Here is a 13,805-nt window from a genome sequence, read left to right as displayed (position 1 = left end):
GGACATATGTCCAGTGACTCTGATGTGAGTGGACTCAGACCGTGCTGGGGGTAAGGGCTGTGCGGACAGAAGTCGGGCGGACACGGTCATGGGGCCTCGCAGCCTGCCAGTGTATGTCACAGCAGCCCTGGAAGGCCTGGGCAGGCTCTGGGGCTCCTTGGAGCAGGGTGGACTGCGGAGGGAGGAGGGCTGTCGCCCCAGTCAGAGGCACACCCAGCCCCTGGCGGCCTGCAGAGGGAAGATGTCTTGAGACGCTGGGCAGCAGATGTCTAAACCCCAGCTGGGGGGCGGATTATGGCAAGTGGCCAGGTGACCAGGTGGGCAGGGTGCCCTGCTGGAGGCTCAGGGCTGAGTTGCACTTGGGGAGTGGAAGCAGAGCCCCTGGCCTGGGGCCCCCACTGTCCACCCCAGGTGTGGAGTGAACAGTCCCACCAACAGCTGCAGCCTTTGAATGGGTAGTGTGCCTTTTAGCTGCCTCTAGCCGGGCGCCCCAGCGTTCCCTGGAAACGTCTGGGCTGGGAGAAGTGAGTCCATTTCTCCTCCAGATAGCAGCCGAGGTCAGTGAGTAACTCTCTCTTCCTCAGCGAGACACTTCGTGCCTTCCAACAGGTCTCCGAACCCGCTGGCTTGAGGTCCTTCAGACACATCGTCTGCCTCAAGGTTTCTGGGGGTTCGAACCACCCAGCCCCCTTCTCCCCTGCGCTCCTGGGCCGCAGGGTGCTGGGGGCCTAATGGATGCCCTCTCTAGATGTCTGCATCCTTAATGCAGAGTTAGGCTCCTCTCTTCAGCTCTCATTAAATGCGGGAACAGCCATCATGGTTTCTCCTGGTGGTTTTTCTGTTTTTTTGTTTTTGTTTTTGTTTTTGTTTTTATTGGGAGGCTGTTAGAGAGTGGTGGAAGCCCTAGGTCCTCTGCCTCCTTTCCAGATGATGTGGGACAAACCTCTTTCTTTCTTTTTTTGTTTTTTAAGATTTTATTTATTTATTTGACAGAGAGAGAGATCACAAGTAGGCAGAGAGGCAGGCAGAGAGAGAAGGGGAAGCAGGCTCCCTGCTGAGCATGGAGCCCGATGTGGGGCTCGATCCCAGGACCCAGAGATCATGACCTGAGCCGAAGGCAGAGGCTTTAACCCACGGAGCCACCCAGGCGCCCCAGGGACAAACCTCTTTCATTGTGGCCCCCCTGGCCTCTATTGGTTTGGGAAGCTGAGTTGCTGATCAGCAGGCCCTTCCCACACAGACGTTCTAAGAGCCTCTGAAGTCAATTGCGCTTTGCTTCTGCCTTTCAGGAAGAGGGACCCAGGAAGATGTGGGATGGTCCTGGAGAGAGAGCTGGCACAGGGAGGCTGGAGACCAGAGAAGACTTTCTGACGGCTTGGGGTTGGGGCCCTGAGAGCAGGGAGCCACACTTGTGCCCATCTGTGCTAGATAATGCTTCTGAGGAACCGGAGGGAGGCCGAGGCCTGTGGGCTGTGCCGCAGAGGATGGGGCAGCCCTTCTGGGAGGTAGCGAGACAGGACAGACAGCCTGGATGTGCTGTGGTCAGGGGGAGGCTGTTCCCAGAGATCCCTGCTCGAGCGCGGGGATCTAGCTGCCGGCCACCCCAGGGTGTGTTGTGTGGGGCGTGTGTGGGCCAGGCTTTGATCAGGACCACAGAGCCACCTTGGAGCGATCTGAAACCAGAGAGCTAAGGCCTCCCTCTGGCTTGGAGTAGTTCTAAGTATTTATTATTTTTTTAAGATTTTATTTATTTTGGGGGGGCATACAAGTGGGAGGAGGGGCAGAGGGAGTGGGAAAGGGTCAAGCAAACTTGCTGCTGAGCAGGGAGCCCAATGTGGGGGCTCAATCCCAGGAGCCGGAGGTCATGACCCGAGCTGAAGGCAGATGCCCAACCGACTGAGCCCCCCAGGTGCCCTGAGTTCTATGTATTTTCTTTCCCGAACTTGAGAAACATTCTGAGAAGTGGTCCAGACTGCCATAGGGGTCTGGGACACACACCGATAGCAGGAACTATTAGTAATCGCCCTGACCAGCTACCCCTGAGATCTTCCTGGGCCTGGGGCCAAGCTCCCCTGGGAGTCCTTTCCTGAGCCTAAGAGCTCTGGGAGGAAGGTGCTGGTCTTAACTCCCGTTTCACAGATGCCCGCCCGTAGCGCAGAGAGGGTCTCAGGGCCTTGCGGTAGGAAGTGGCGCAGCCTGACCTGTACCCGGGCGTTCTCTTACTCCAGGGCCGTGGCTCTTAACCATCACGTGGTGTGTGTGAGCTTGCGTTACGTGAGGAACTGCGAAAATTGCTAGGTGAGAGTCCTCCCCAGCGTGTGCATGGGGAAATACTGTTTGAATTGTGGTAGAACCTGTTGAGCCTAAATTGGGCTCCCTAGTCACGTAAGAGCCCAGAAATAGATCATGGGAAACCGTCCTTGGTGGGGAGGGGTCATCAGCGTCACGGGGAGGAGTGTGAGATGCTGTTCCCTGCCTCCTTCCAAGATCCCTCAAGGCCAAGGAAGGGACAAGTTCCTTTTCCCATTCTCCAGAGGGACAGAATGAGGGCATTGGACATTGAAGGAAGCTGGGGACCGCCCAGCCTGCGGAGGGAGCTCCTCGGGGCTCAGGTGCCAGGGGAAGGCGCTGCCTTCCGGGTGGGCTGGCAGCGTGCTGCTCTCCAGAGGGCCCGGTTCCATGGGCTGGCTGGTGCAGAGGGCCTGGGTTGCCCTGCGGTGGAGTCAGGATGCTTACCTAAGTGTTCAGAGGGTGTGAGTCCCCGCTGCGTAGCTGGCGGGATCTTCTGCACAGTGGCCCAAGAGGTTTGGTTTCTTCGTCTGTGCAGAGAGGGGCCCGAGGCAGGTGATCGCAAAGGCCTTTTATACCCTCTCCCCTTTTCAGCAGAGTAGTTCCTTTGACCCAGGTCTTATCTGCAGAGACCCCATTTTTTTTTTTTTTTGTCCTTTGTAGACTTTCCAAATAGCTCAGTGCACCCCTGCCTCTTACTCTGCATACCCTGGGTCCCTTCCTTCTGCCCTAGCCCTCTGTGGCTGGTGGCTCCAGGGAGCAGGGTCTTTTAAGAGCCAAGCGTTAAGCTGTTTTGGCCTGTGGGGCAGGTCTACACACTGGGCTGGCTCTTTCTTTTCGGGGTTCTCCAGGGGTGGGTCAGAAGGCACCGGTTTCCCTGTTGCCAGGGTTTGGGTCACAGGGATTCTGGAACTGGTGATTTCTCCACTTGAGGGCTCCGAGCTGGGGCATGACTTACGGGTATGTTCCGAGCAGGGGGAAGGCTTGGCCTTGCCCTCCCGCAGCCAGATATGTTTTTCATTTTGAACTCTTATTCCTAAAGCTGTTGCTAAAACCTGCTATTCACATCCCAGAGCTCCTTCCTGCTTGGGGGCTGTATCCCTTTGTCTGGACACTCTTTTTAGTCTAAGGCTGTGCTGGTGGGCATCCCGGAGGTTGTCCTGCCAGCACCTGCCTTGTCTCCACCTAGGAGCCATCCTACCTATCCCTGAGCGTGCTGCCCAAAGACTCTGCGACGGGAGCCCCACCTGGGCTGGTGGGGCTCATGGAGAGGTGGGGGAGGGCAAGCATCCTCACTAAGGTTTTGGCACCGCCCAGGTGGGCCCATGAGGCTGGGCAGGGTGGCCCCTTGCGGGCAGAGTCTGGTATGTGTGAGGCCACTCCAGAAATACACCGCCCTGCCCACTCACCTACCTTGGCTGGGGCTTCTCCATGGAGGCAGCGTGAGTCAGTCTTGCAGAAGGCCGGAGGATGGGATGATATTGGCGCGTTCTCCTAAGGCCGCTGCTCCCAGGAGGAAGGGTCAGAGTCCCGCAGGAGCAGAGTCTGGAGGAGGGTAGACCTGGACCCTTGTTGCGTCTTCCCTCTCTAGGAGATGACTGTGTTGGCCATCTGACTTCCTCTGTATTCTCTACAGCTCTCTGTTGGAGGGAGGCATGGGGGCCTCGGGGCCTTGCCCTCTAACCGACCCCTCTCCTGGCCTTTCATGGATCTCTTTGCTAGCCGGAGTTCCTGGCCTTTCCTCTTAGGGAGCAGTGCCCCTCAGCCTGCTTTCTTCCGTTGTCAGAAGTCCTCCCACTGTTTTGGTCCACCAGGAGGCGGTCGAGAGCCTCCTCCTGTCTTCACACCCATTTCACCTTCCAGGTGCTTGGTTCTAATGGTAACCACGGCCACCTGCTCGGCTCACGCCCAGCTGGCAGAGGGCACAGATCCTCCAGGGGGTGTGAGGCCAGCCAGGCTGCAGGTTTTGTGTTCAGCAGCCTTCATTCAGGAGGCTCTGTGCCTCCCCCACACCCTTTCCTGGACTCTAGCCGCTCAGCCGTCATCCCTTCCGTCTTAGAGTTGGGCTGTGAGTGGGTAGGCCTTGGGCTGCTGTGTTCTGTCCGGGTCACCACAGCGCCTGTGGAGTCGTATTCCCTCGTCGGCTGTGCTTCCTACTTGCATGGGAACGAGGCTGGTGTGGTAGAGCCCACGGCCTGTCCTGCCATCTGCAGAGCCATGGGGCTGTGGCTCCCACTACAGCTGGGGCCTAGCCTCCCTGCCACCCCGGGAGGAGGGTCTCCGAGCCCGAGCCCGTGCCCTCTCTGCGGGGTTCCTGCAAGGGAAGCCAGCCCTGCTGGCGGCAGTTGCATCCCGAGCCGGGTTATCTGCTGGGAGCCAGGAGCGCTTGGACCCCTGCCCTTCCCCAGGCAGGCAGGCTGGCAGGCATCCAGCTCCTGCCACCCCAGCCCTGCTGGGAGCAGCAGGTTGAAGCCTGTCCTTCTCTTGGCTGAGTGGTCCGAGTGCCACGGGCCAAGCCATGCCGAGGAATAGATAACTCTCCAGCCAGCTTGGGGCTTTGCTGAGCGTTTCCAGGGCTGGGGAGACCAGAGGCTGGCCGCTGGGTCCTTGCTGTCACCCTGCTTTGCACCCTGGATGGGGTCGGCCAGCTCCAGAAAAGCCCCGTTGCAGGGCCTTTCCAAGGGCCCTTCCTCCTGGTGCTGGGAGAGGACGTGGGCTGGGAGGGAAAGTGAGTGAGTGAGTGTGTGTCTTTGTATGTAGCCCTGCCCTCGTGGCCACATCTGGCCACTCCTGCAGATGTGGCTCTGGCCTCGTGGCCACAGAGTCGTCAGTGTGGCTGGCGGGCAAACCACAGAGGAACGTGCCTAGCAGTGCTGGGCGGAGAACAGGCGGGCGGGGTCCGAGCTATTCTGCTCAGGCTTTACCTTCCCCCAATGGGTCCCAGAGGCCGTGTTCAGGCATGAGGGTTTGTAGCAGGGCCCGAACCTTCAGCAGGCCTGGCCCCTGCCTGGGTGACACTCATTCAGTGTCACTGGAGAGATCCAGACCCACAGACTGTGCAGGGTGTGGAAGCCTCTCTTAGCTCAGCCCTTTGTCCCCTCCCACCTCCCTCTCCACTCCCAGTGAGGGTCAGGGGTGGGAGCCTGGGCAGAGAGGTCTGCTCACGAGGGCAGGAGACACACTGGTAGCCACCAGCATGTTGGGGTCCTTCCTTCTCCAGGCCCAGGCTGGAGTGGGTTGCCTTGCCACAGGAAGGTCTTCCCAGCTCCCTGTGGGCTCCCTGGGCTGGAGTGAGAAAAGTGAGGGTTTTCTTTGGAGAAAGAAATGGAAGAGAAACAAGGTGGGTTGGCCCTGCCTCTCTCAACTTCCTCCTTCTCAGGCAGTGGGTAGCCTGTCTTCCCCTTCCTGCCGGAGGCTCTGTGGAGTTTGGGCTAGGCTTAGGGCTCCCTGCTGGTGTGGTGTTTGCCCAGTTGCCCTGGCAACCTCAGGGCAGTGGTGGGGAGTGACATTCAGGGACCAGAGGACAGTGTACGAGGATGAAGAAGTCGAGACCCATGCTTCCCATAAGCTCCTTGGAACATTTGCCTCTCCCTGGGGCCCCTGAGCCCATGGTCCACATGGGGGCCTGGACCTAAGGTTTTGGGACCCAGCTGGCACCTCTACCCCTTTCCCTTCCCAGCTGGTTCTCCCTGAGACTGGAGTTCTGAGATCTCTGCCTGAGCTCCAGCCTCCGTCCCCACCCACCCCACCCCATGCTGTTACCCTTCTTCCTGTCTGATTCCCTTTCCTTTCCTGTCTCCTCCTCCCACCTCCTCCCTGCACCACCCGCCCATTCTCTCATTCCCCCTCCCCCCAGGCACAGCTGCTGTTTGGCTCACTCTATATATAGCGGCATTTTCAGGGTAATTACAATAAAACTGTTGAAAGGAGATAATCCAGCAAAGGAAGCAGAGTCTGACTCCCAGCCCCCTCCTGTCCCCGGTTTGGTGCAGCCCTGCACCCCCTTTCCCTGAGGCCTTCTGCTCCCACCCCCCACCCCCAGTCTCACAGCCTCTCCTTTGGGCCCCTTCTGCCCCAGCTGGGTGTGGGACAGAGAGAAGGGGAGAGGCAAGGGTAGGGGTGTCCAGACGGTCCCCACAGGTCTCTCCTGGGTTTACTAAGGGCCCTGGCTACCAGCCCCCTAAGTTCTAGAACCATCCTCTGCTTCAGTTTCTCTTCCAGTATAGGCTTCTCGGCAGGGAATGTGTGATGTTGAAAGGTGGGGAGGAGGCCTGGGAAGGACAGTGGGTGCAAGCATAGGGTTTGGATTCACATTCAGTTCATCGATCACCTGGCGGTATGTCTTTGGTCACGTACTTCAACCTTCCTAAAGCTCAGTTTCCTCCTCCGTAAAGGAATTCCTGTAAAATGCCCCATGGCATTAACCGTCAATGACAGTATCACCGGTTGAGGACTCAGTCTTCCAGAGACTGTGCTTCATGCTTAAGCATATTTTCTGTTTTTTTTTTTTCTTTTCTTTTTGTTTCAAAGATTGAATGGTTTATTTTAGAGAGAGAGTGAGCTTGAAGTGGGAGAGGGAGAGAGGGAGAAGCAGACTCCCCTCTGAGTGCAGAGCCCGTTGTGGGGCTCAATTTCAGGATCCTGAGATCCTGACTTGAGCCCAAACCAAGAGGTGGACGCTTAACCAACTGAGCCACCCTGGTGTCCCGGCTTGTGCATGTTTTCTTTTCTTTTCTTTTTTTTTTTTAAGATTTTATTTATTTATTTGACAGAGAGAGATCACAAGTAGGCAGAGAGGCAGGCAGAGAGAGAGGGAAGCAGGCTCCCTGCTGAGCAGAGAGCCTGATGCAGGGCTCGATCCCAGGACCCTGAGATCATGATCTGAGCCGACGGCAGAGGCTTAACCCACTGAGCCACCCAGGCGCCCCTTATGCATGTTTTCTTACTGAAGTTCATGCCTTTGACTTCTGTTAAGACAGAATGTGGTTCTGCGGAGCAGAGGGATTTTACTGTCCCCCTCCCAGAGCTTACCCTCCTGGGTCTGGCAGTCCCGGCTGGTGGCTTTTCTGGCTGCCTGGGTGTCGCGGTGTTGCCATTGGGCTCCCTGACACCCGTCTCTTGTCCCCACAGTGGAGGTGAAGCCGGTGCTGCCCGGAGCCATGCCCAGCTCCATGGGGGGTGGGGGAGGAGGCAGCCCCAGCCCCGCGGAGCTGCGGGGGGCTCTGGCAGGCCCTGTGGACCCCGCACTGAGGGAGCAGCAGCTGCAGCAGGAGCTCCTGGCGCTCAAGCAGCAGCAGCAGCTGCAGAAGCAGCTCCTGTTCGCCGAGTTCCAGAAACAGCATGACCACCTGACACGGCAGCATGAGGTCCAGCTGCAGAAGCACCTCAAGGTGAGCGAGGGGGGCGCGGGGGGACTGCCCAGACCTCCGACCCCCGCCCGGACCTGGCTCACCCTGGGTCCTTCCCTCCCCCCTCTCCCCACCGCACCCCTGCAGCAGCAGCAGGAGATGCTGGCGGCCAAGAGGCAGCAGGAGCTGGAGCAGCAGCGGCAGCGGGAGCAGCAGCGGCAGGAAGAGCTGGAGAAGCAGCGGCTGGAGCAGCAGCTGCTCATCCTGCGAAACAAGGAGAAGAGCAAAGAGAGTAAGGCCTGGGGCCTCCCGCATCGTCCCACAGCCCAGGGCTCTGGGCGCCGAGCACCTGGGTCAGCCGTGCCCTGTCCTGCAGGTGCCATCGCCAGCACTGAGGTGAAGCTGAGGCTCCAGGAATTCCTCCTGTCGAAGTCAAAGGAGCCCACGCCAGGCGGCCTCAACCATTCCCTCCCACAGCATCCCAAATGCTGGTAATGGCCCTTAGCAGGCATGGGACACGGAGCTGCCCTGCTCAGGGGCTTGCCTGGCTGCAGGATGGCAGGGGGTCTCCTGGCCGGAACCCACAGTCAGGCCCTGCAGTCTCTCTTAGGGGATGAAACTCCCACCCCTGGCTTTTTTCCTTTCGTCCCTCCCCAGGATCCATTTCTTATCCCTTGATGCACTGGGCATTTCCTAACTGTGCTTGCTAGGTGGGAGGCCCCGTTGGCTGGGTAGTAACCTGGGTCTGTTTCCATCCCCACTCCACATCCCCCAGGGGAGCCCATCATGCTTCTTTGGACCAGAGTTCCCCTCCCCAGAGTGGCCCCCCTGGGACGCCTCCCTCCTACAAACTGCCTTTGCTTGGGCCCTATGACAGCCGCGATGACTTCCCCCTCCGCAAAACAGGTGTGTAGTGGCCAACCTGGCTTTCTAGAATGTGGCTCCTTGGAGGTGGGTGGGGAACGTGGTGGGGCCGGGCTACAGGTGGGTGTGTGCCTATTCGTGTGGGTGCATCTGAGCCCTGGCTCCCTTCTCCCCAGCCTCTGAACCCAACTTGAAAGTGCGTTCGAGGCTAAAGCAGAAGGTGGCTGAGCGGAGAAGTAGTCCCCTCTTGCGACGCAAGGACGGAACAGTCATTAGCACCTTCAAGAAGAGAGCTGTTGAGATCACCGGCGCTGGGCCTGGGGGTAAGGGCTTCTGTCTCCTTCCTGTTCTGAGGTCCTGGGAGTGGGGGGCGGGGAAGGTGACTCTGAGCATGTCCCGGTGACAGCCAGTTTTCCCGTAGTGTCGTCTGTGTGTAACAGCGCGCCAGGCTCCGGCCCCAGCTCTCCCAACAGCTCCCACAGCACCATTGCTGAGAATGGCTTTACTGGCTCAGTCCCCAACATCCCCACCGAGGTACAGGCCTGCTGAGGGCTGGGCGGGTGGGCCAACCTGCTCCATTTCCCTTGGAAGAAGGAAGGCAGCTCCTTCCTGTCTGTCTCACTGAGAGTATCCAGCAGGGACCTCCCTGCCCACGTGGACAGGCTAGAGGGACCTGTTGCTTTTAAGTGGGCTTGTCCCATGGGCCTCTGGAGGACTGTGATCTCTCAGTACCCCCAGGTGGGGCTCGGTGTGGGGAGCAGGGAGAGCGAGGCACCATTCAGAGCCCTCGGCCCCGGAAAGCCCTTCTTTGCTGGCTCTCATGCCTGTCTCTCCCAACTGCTCCCTAGATGCTCCCCCAGCACCGGGCCCTCCCTCTGGACAGCTCCCCCAACCAGTTCAGCCTCTACACGTCTCCCTCTCTGCCCAACATCTCCCTAGGGCTGCAGGCCACAGTCACTGTCACCAACTCACACCTCACCGTAAGTATCGGGCGCGTGCCTCCTCCTCCCTCTGGTGTTGAGGTCTGCTGTCCTGGATGCCTCCAGCTGGGGCTTTGGTCCACACAAGGCCCCTAGTGAGAGCAGATGGCCTTCCTCTGAGCTGGGGGGTGGGCAGAGGGTGGGTGAGGGATGCTGATCCCGGTTGGCAGGACTGGGGGCCATATAAGCCCCTCCCTCATCTCCACCTCCCTTCCCCACCGCAGGCCTCCCCGAAGCTGTCAACGCAGCAGGAGGCCGAGAGGCAGGCCCTCCAGTCCCTGCGGCAGGGTGGTGCACTGACGGGCAAGTTCATGAGCACATCCTCCATCCCTGGCTGCCTGCTGGGCGTGGCGCTGGAGGGCGACAGCAGCCCCCATGGTCACGCCTCCCTACTGCAGCACGTGCTGCTGCTGGAGCAGGCTCGGCAGCAGAGCACCCTCATCGCTGGTGAGCGGGCGGGGTGTGGGTGGCTGTGCGGGGGGTGGGGGGGCACCCGGGTGTCAGGCCGCTGCAGAGGCCCCACAGGGCCGCCCTAAGTGAGTAGCCAGGGTCATTCTCCAGCTCTGTCCCAGCTCCCCTCCAGGGCATCGGTGACTTCTCCCGTGTCCTCCAGACACAACTGAGTACATACAGCCCATCAGGCGCTGTTCTCGAGGTCATCCACAGCTGCCATGGGCTCACGTCCCTGAGCCGCACTAATAGACCTACAGGACGAGCCACGCTTGTAACTTAAGTTTTCTTTTTTTTTTTTTTTAAGGTTTTATTTATTTACTTGACAGACAGAGATCACAAGTAGGGAGAGAGGCTGGCAGAGAGAGAGGAAGGAAGCAGGTTCCCCGCTGAGCAGAGAGCCCGATATGGGGCTCAATCCCAGGACCCCGGGATCATGACCTGAGCCGAAGGCAGAGGCTTTAACCCACTGAGCCACCCAGACACCCCAACTTCAGGTTTTCTAGAGCCACGTGGTAATATATAAAATGGGGCATCTGGCTGGCTCGTCTGGGAGAGCACATGACTCTTGATGTCAGTCACGGTTGTGAGTTCGAGCCCCACGTTGGGTGTAGCAGTTACTTAAAAATAAAATCTTCGGAAAAAAAAAGTGAAAAGAAACTGGTAAAATTAACTTTAATAACATACTTAACTCAGTAAATCTGGAATATTGTCATTTTTTAAAAGATTTTATTTATTTGTGAGAGGACAAGCATGAGATGGTTGGAGGGTCACAGGGAGAAGCAGACTCCCCCATCGGCAGAACCCGATGCGGGACTGGATCCAGGGACCCAAGGATCCTGACCTGAGCCAAAGGCAGATGCTTAACCAACTGAGCCACCAAGTGCCCCTTATTTATGTATTTATTTTTAGATTGTATTTTGTTTATTTATTTTTAAAGATTTTATTTATTTGTCAGAGAGAGCACGTGCACAAGCAGGGGGAATGGCTCAGCTCCTGCTGAGCAAGGAGCCTGATGGGGAACTTGATCCCAGGACCCTGGGATTGTGACCTGAGCCCAAGGCATATGCTTAACTGACTGAGCCCCCCAAGGTTCCTTATTTATTTATTTTAGAGAGAGAGAGAGAATGTATGCAGGAGAGGGCGAGGGACAAACACTCTGTGCTGAGCAGGGAGCCCAGCATGGGGCTTGATCTCATGACCCCGAGATCCTGACCTGAACCAAAATCAGACGTTCAACCGACTGAGCTTCCCAGACGTCCCCATCTCAATTTAGAGGGGCTGCATTTCAAGTGCTCAGTAGTTACAAGTGGCTGGCATTCCAGAACTGGACAGCATAGCTTTGGACAGTCAGACCTTAAGCAGCTAGTGGCATCAGAAGAGTGGCATCTGCTTAAAAGACATACAATCCTGGCCCCGGGCTTCCCCACCCAATGGCATCCATGTCTACGATCAGGGCAGTCTTGTTGCAATTGGAGGAAACTAGTTATTATTTACCTACACTGAGGGTGTAAGACTACATGTGTAATCATAAGGGAATCAAAGGGAGAGAGTGGTGAATCCAGGAAGGCTTGCTGGAGGCAGTGACTCTGAGCTTACAGGACCGTTCCATTGTGGGGAGGAGGAAGAATGGGGCTCAGGTTGGGGAGCCAGGTGCCCCGAGGCCCCTCCAGGGTTTTTCCTGATTACATAGGTGGTGGTGTTCTAGGACGGGGAGAGAGCTGGGGTAGAATGGGGGTGCCTGGCACCCTGGCAGTGATGGTTCCTCCCCTCCTCCCACTGCACAGTGCCACTCCACGGGCAGTCCCCGCTGGTGACAGGTGAACGTGTGGCCACCAGCATGCGGACAGTGGGCAAGCTTCCGCGGCACCGGCCCTTGAGCCGCACTCAGTCGTCCCCGCTGCCCCAGAGCCCCCAGGCCCTGCAGCAGCTCGTCATGCAGCAGCAGCACCAGCAGTTCCTGGAGAAGCAGAAACAACAGCAGCTGCAGCTGGGCAAGGTGAGCTGGGGGTGGCCAAGGGCCAGGGCGGTGCTGGGGGCTGGGCAGGGCAGGGCACTGGTCTGGCAGTGAAGGAGCAGGGGAGCGGGGGGCTAATGCCCTGGGCCATCCCCCACGCTCCATCTGCTCCGACATATCACCTGGCCTCCTGGAGAGGCCTCCTACCGCTGGCCAGCTGCCAGGGGAGGCCCCGGAAGGACAGACTATCCTGGGCCATGGCTGCATGGCTGCGCCCCCTCTCAGCGGATGTCCCCCCTCGCTCTGCTCCTTTAGATCCTCACCAAGACTGGGGAGCTGTCACGGCAGCCCACCACCCACCCCGAGGAGACGGAGGAGGAGCTGACCGAGCAGCAGGAGGCCTTGCTTGGGGAGGGAGCCCTGACCATCCCCCGGGAAGGCTCCACGGAGAGCGAGAGCACGCAGGAAGACCTGGAGGAGGAGGAGGAGGAAGAGGAGGAAGAGGAGGAGGAAGAGGGGGAGGAGGACTGCATCCAGGTCAAGGATGAGGAGGGCGAGAGTGGCCCTGAGGAGGGGCCCGACTTGGATGAGTCCAGTGCTGGTTACAAAAAGGTGACCCCTCCACCCCGGCCCTTGATCACCACCCCTCTGTCCCCCGAATCCCAGTCCATCTTTGCCTTTCCCTCTCCCCGCTCTGTGTGGCCCATGATGCTCGGGGTGGGGTGGGTAGCTTTGTGTAGAGGAGGAGGGGGCAGGGGGTGGTAGAAGGGGGCGCTGCTTGTGCTGGTCTCAGGAGAGCCTCCTCGGCCCAGTCCACCAGCCAGTCCTGGCTGCCACTGTGACTGCCCCGCTGCTGAGCTGTGTGTGTGTGTGTGTGTGTGTGTGTGTGTGTGTGTGTCTGTGTACTTGTGAGCGCCCATGCGTTTCCGCCTGCTTTGGGCCAGTTGTGCGTCGGTCTGTATGTGCACACGTGTGTGTGTGTACACACACGCCCCTGCTGTTACTCCCGTCTGCCCCGCGCCTAGCAGCACTCCATTCATTGCGGACAGCGCTGAGCCCTCCCGGCCTGAGTCATCCTGCCCCCTCCCACGCCCCTGTCCCTCCCGCCTCTTACCTCAGTGCTACTCTGGCTGACTCATCACGTCCCCCCGCCCCCCCACCCATCTCCTGGGAGGTGGCAGTGGTGAAGGCTGCAGTGCCTCCTGTCTCTGGTGGGAGGAGATGGGGAGCGGGTTTGGAAGAGAAGGGCTGGAACAGGGGGCCCCCCGGGAGGCCCCAGGACACTTGTCCTCACTTTCGTCTCCTGCCCGCTCTCCTCCTGTGCAGGTATTCTCCGACGCCCAGCAGCTGCAACCACTTCAGGTGTTCCAGGCGCCCCTCAGCCTGGCCACTGTGCCCCACCAGGCCCTGGGCCGCACCCAGTCCTCACCTGCTGCCCCCAGCGGCCTGAAAAGCCCCCCAGACCAGCCCGCCAAGCACCTCTTCACCACAGGTGAGCCCTGACACGCCAGTGGTCCTCCCCGCATGTGCCAGGAGCCTGTGCGTGCTACCCAGCCTCATACAACCGGCTGAGGGACCACGGGATTTTTGTGCCATCGTCACATAAGCCCTGGGTCCCTGGGTGCAGAGAACCCACTGTCTCAGTTGGGCCCCGGCCTTCTCTGGGCCCTGTCCTCTCTGTGAGGTCAAAAGTGAGGCCTCAGTCCATCCCCGAATGGACTGGGCTCTGAGGGGGCACAGATGCCCGGGGATGGTCTGACCCCACCAGTGGGGTGTCGGGAGTTGGGGTCATGGCACACAGGGGCTGTGACAGAAGGGGGAAAAGGAGGCCGTGCCCCAGAGGGTGTGCAGTGCTGAGAGCATGGTGGGCAGAAATCAAAACCAGTGGGGGTTTTGGCTGCGGCTTGAGGAGCGGGG

General features: G+C 59.1%; 1 protein-coding gene across 8 annotated transcripts in view; it reads left to right on the top strand.

The window, feature by feature from the left end:
- The window catches only part of HDAC5 (histone deacetylase 5), a 36,265-nt gene that overhangs the window by 16,828 nt on the left and 5,632 nt on the right, over positions 1-13,805 (top strand). For 4 of the 8 annotated variants that reach the window (XM_080826716.1, XM_080826715.1, XM_080826717.1 and 1 more), the window contains 11 exons: positions 7,420-7,679; positions 7,785-7,929; positions 8,014-8,128; positions 8,413-8,543; positions 8,678-8,824; positions 8,923-9,035; positions 9,350-9,481; positions 9,706-9,928; positions 11,719-11,930; positions 12,204-12,500; positions 13,215-13,380. In XM_080826716.1, the coding sequence (XP_080682842.1) occupies positions 7,420-7,679; positions 7,785-7,929; positions 8,014-8,128; positions 8,413-8,543; positions 8,678-8,824; positions 8,923-9,035; positions 9,350-9,481; positions 9,706-9,928; positions 11,719-11,930; positions 12,204-12,500; positions 13,215-13,380 (1,941 nt within the window). Of the gene's footprint in view, positions 1-2,236; positions 2,299-7,419; positions 7,930-8,013; positions 8,129-8,412; positions 8,544-8,677; positions 8,825-8,922; positions 9,036-9,349; positions 9,482-9,705; positions 9,929-11,718; positions 11,931-12,203; positions 12,501-13,214; positions 13,381-13,805 lie in introns of those variants that run through there. The other 4 variants (XM_080826713.1, XM_080826712.1, XM_080826711.1 and 1 more) reach the window with 2 other exon arrangements.

The sequence above is a fragment of the Martes martes genome (genome assembly GCF_963455335.1).
Source record: "Martes martes genome assembly, chromosome: 16".
Lineage (NCBI taxonomy): Eukaryota > Metazoa > Chordata > Mammalia > Carnivora > Mustelidae > Martes > Martes martes.
The sequence above is the reverse complement of the archived record's forward strand: the minus strand, read 5'-3'. Positions and strand labels throughout refer to the sequence as shown.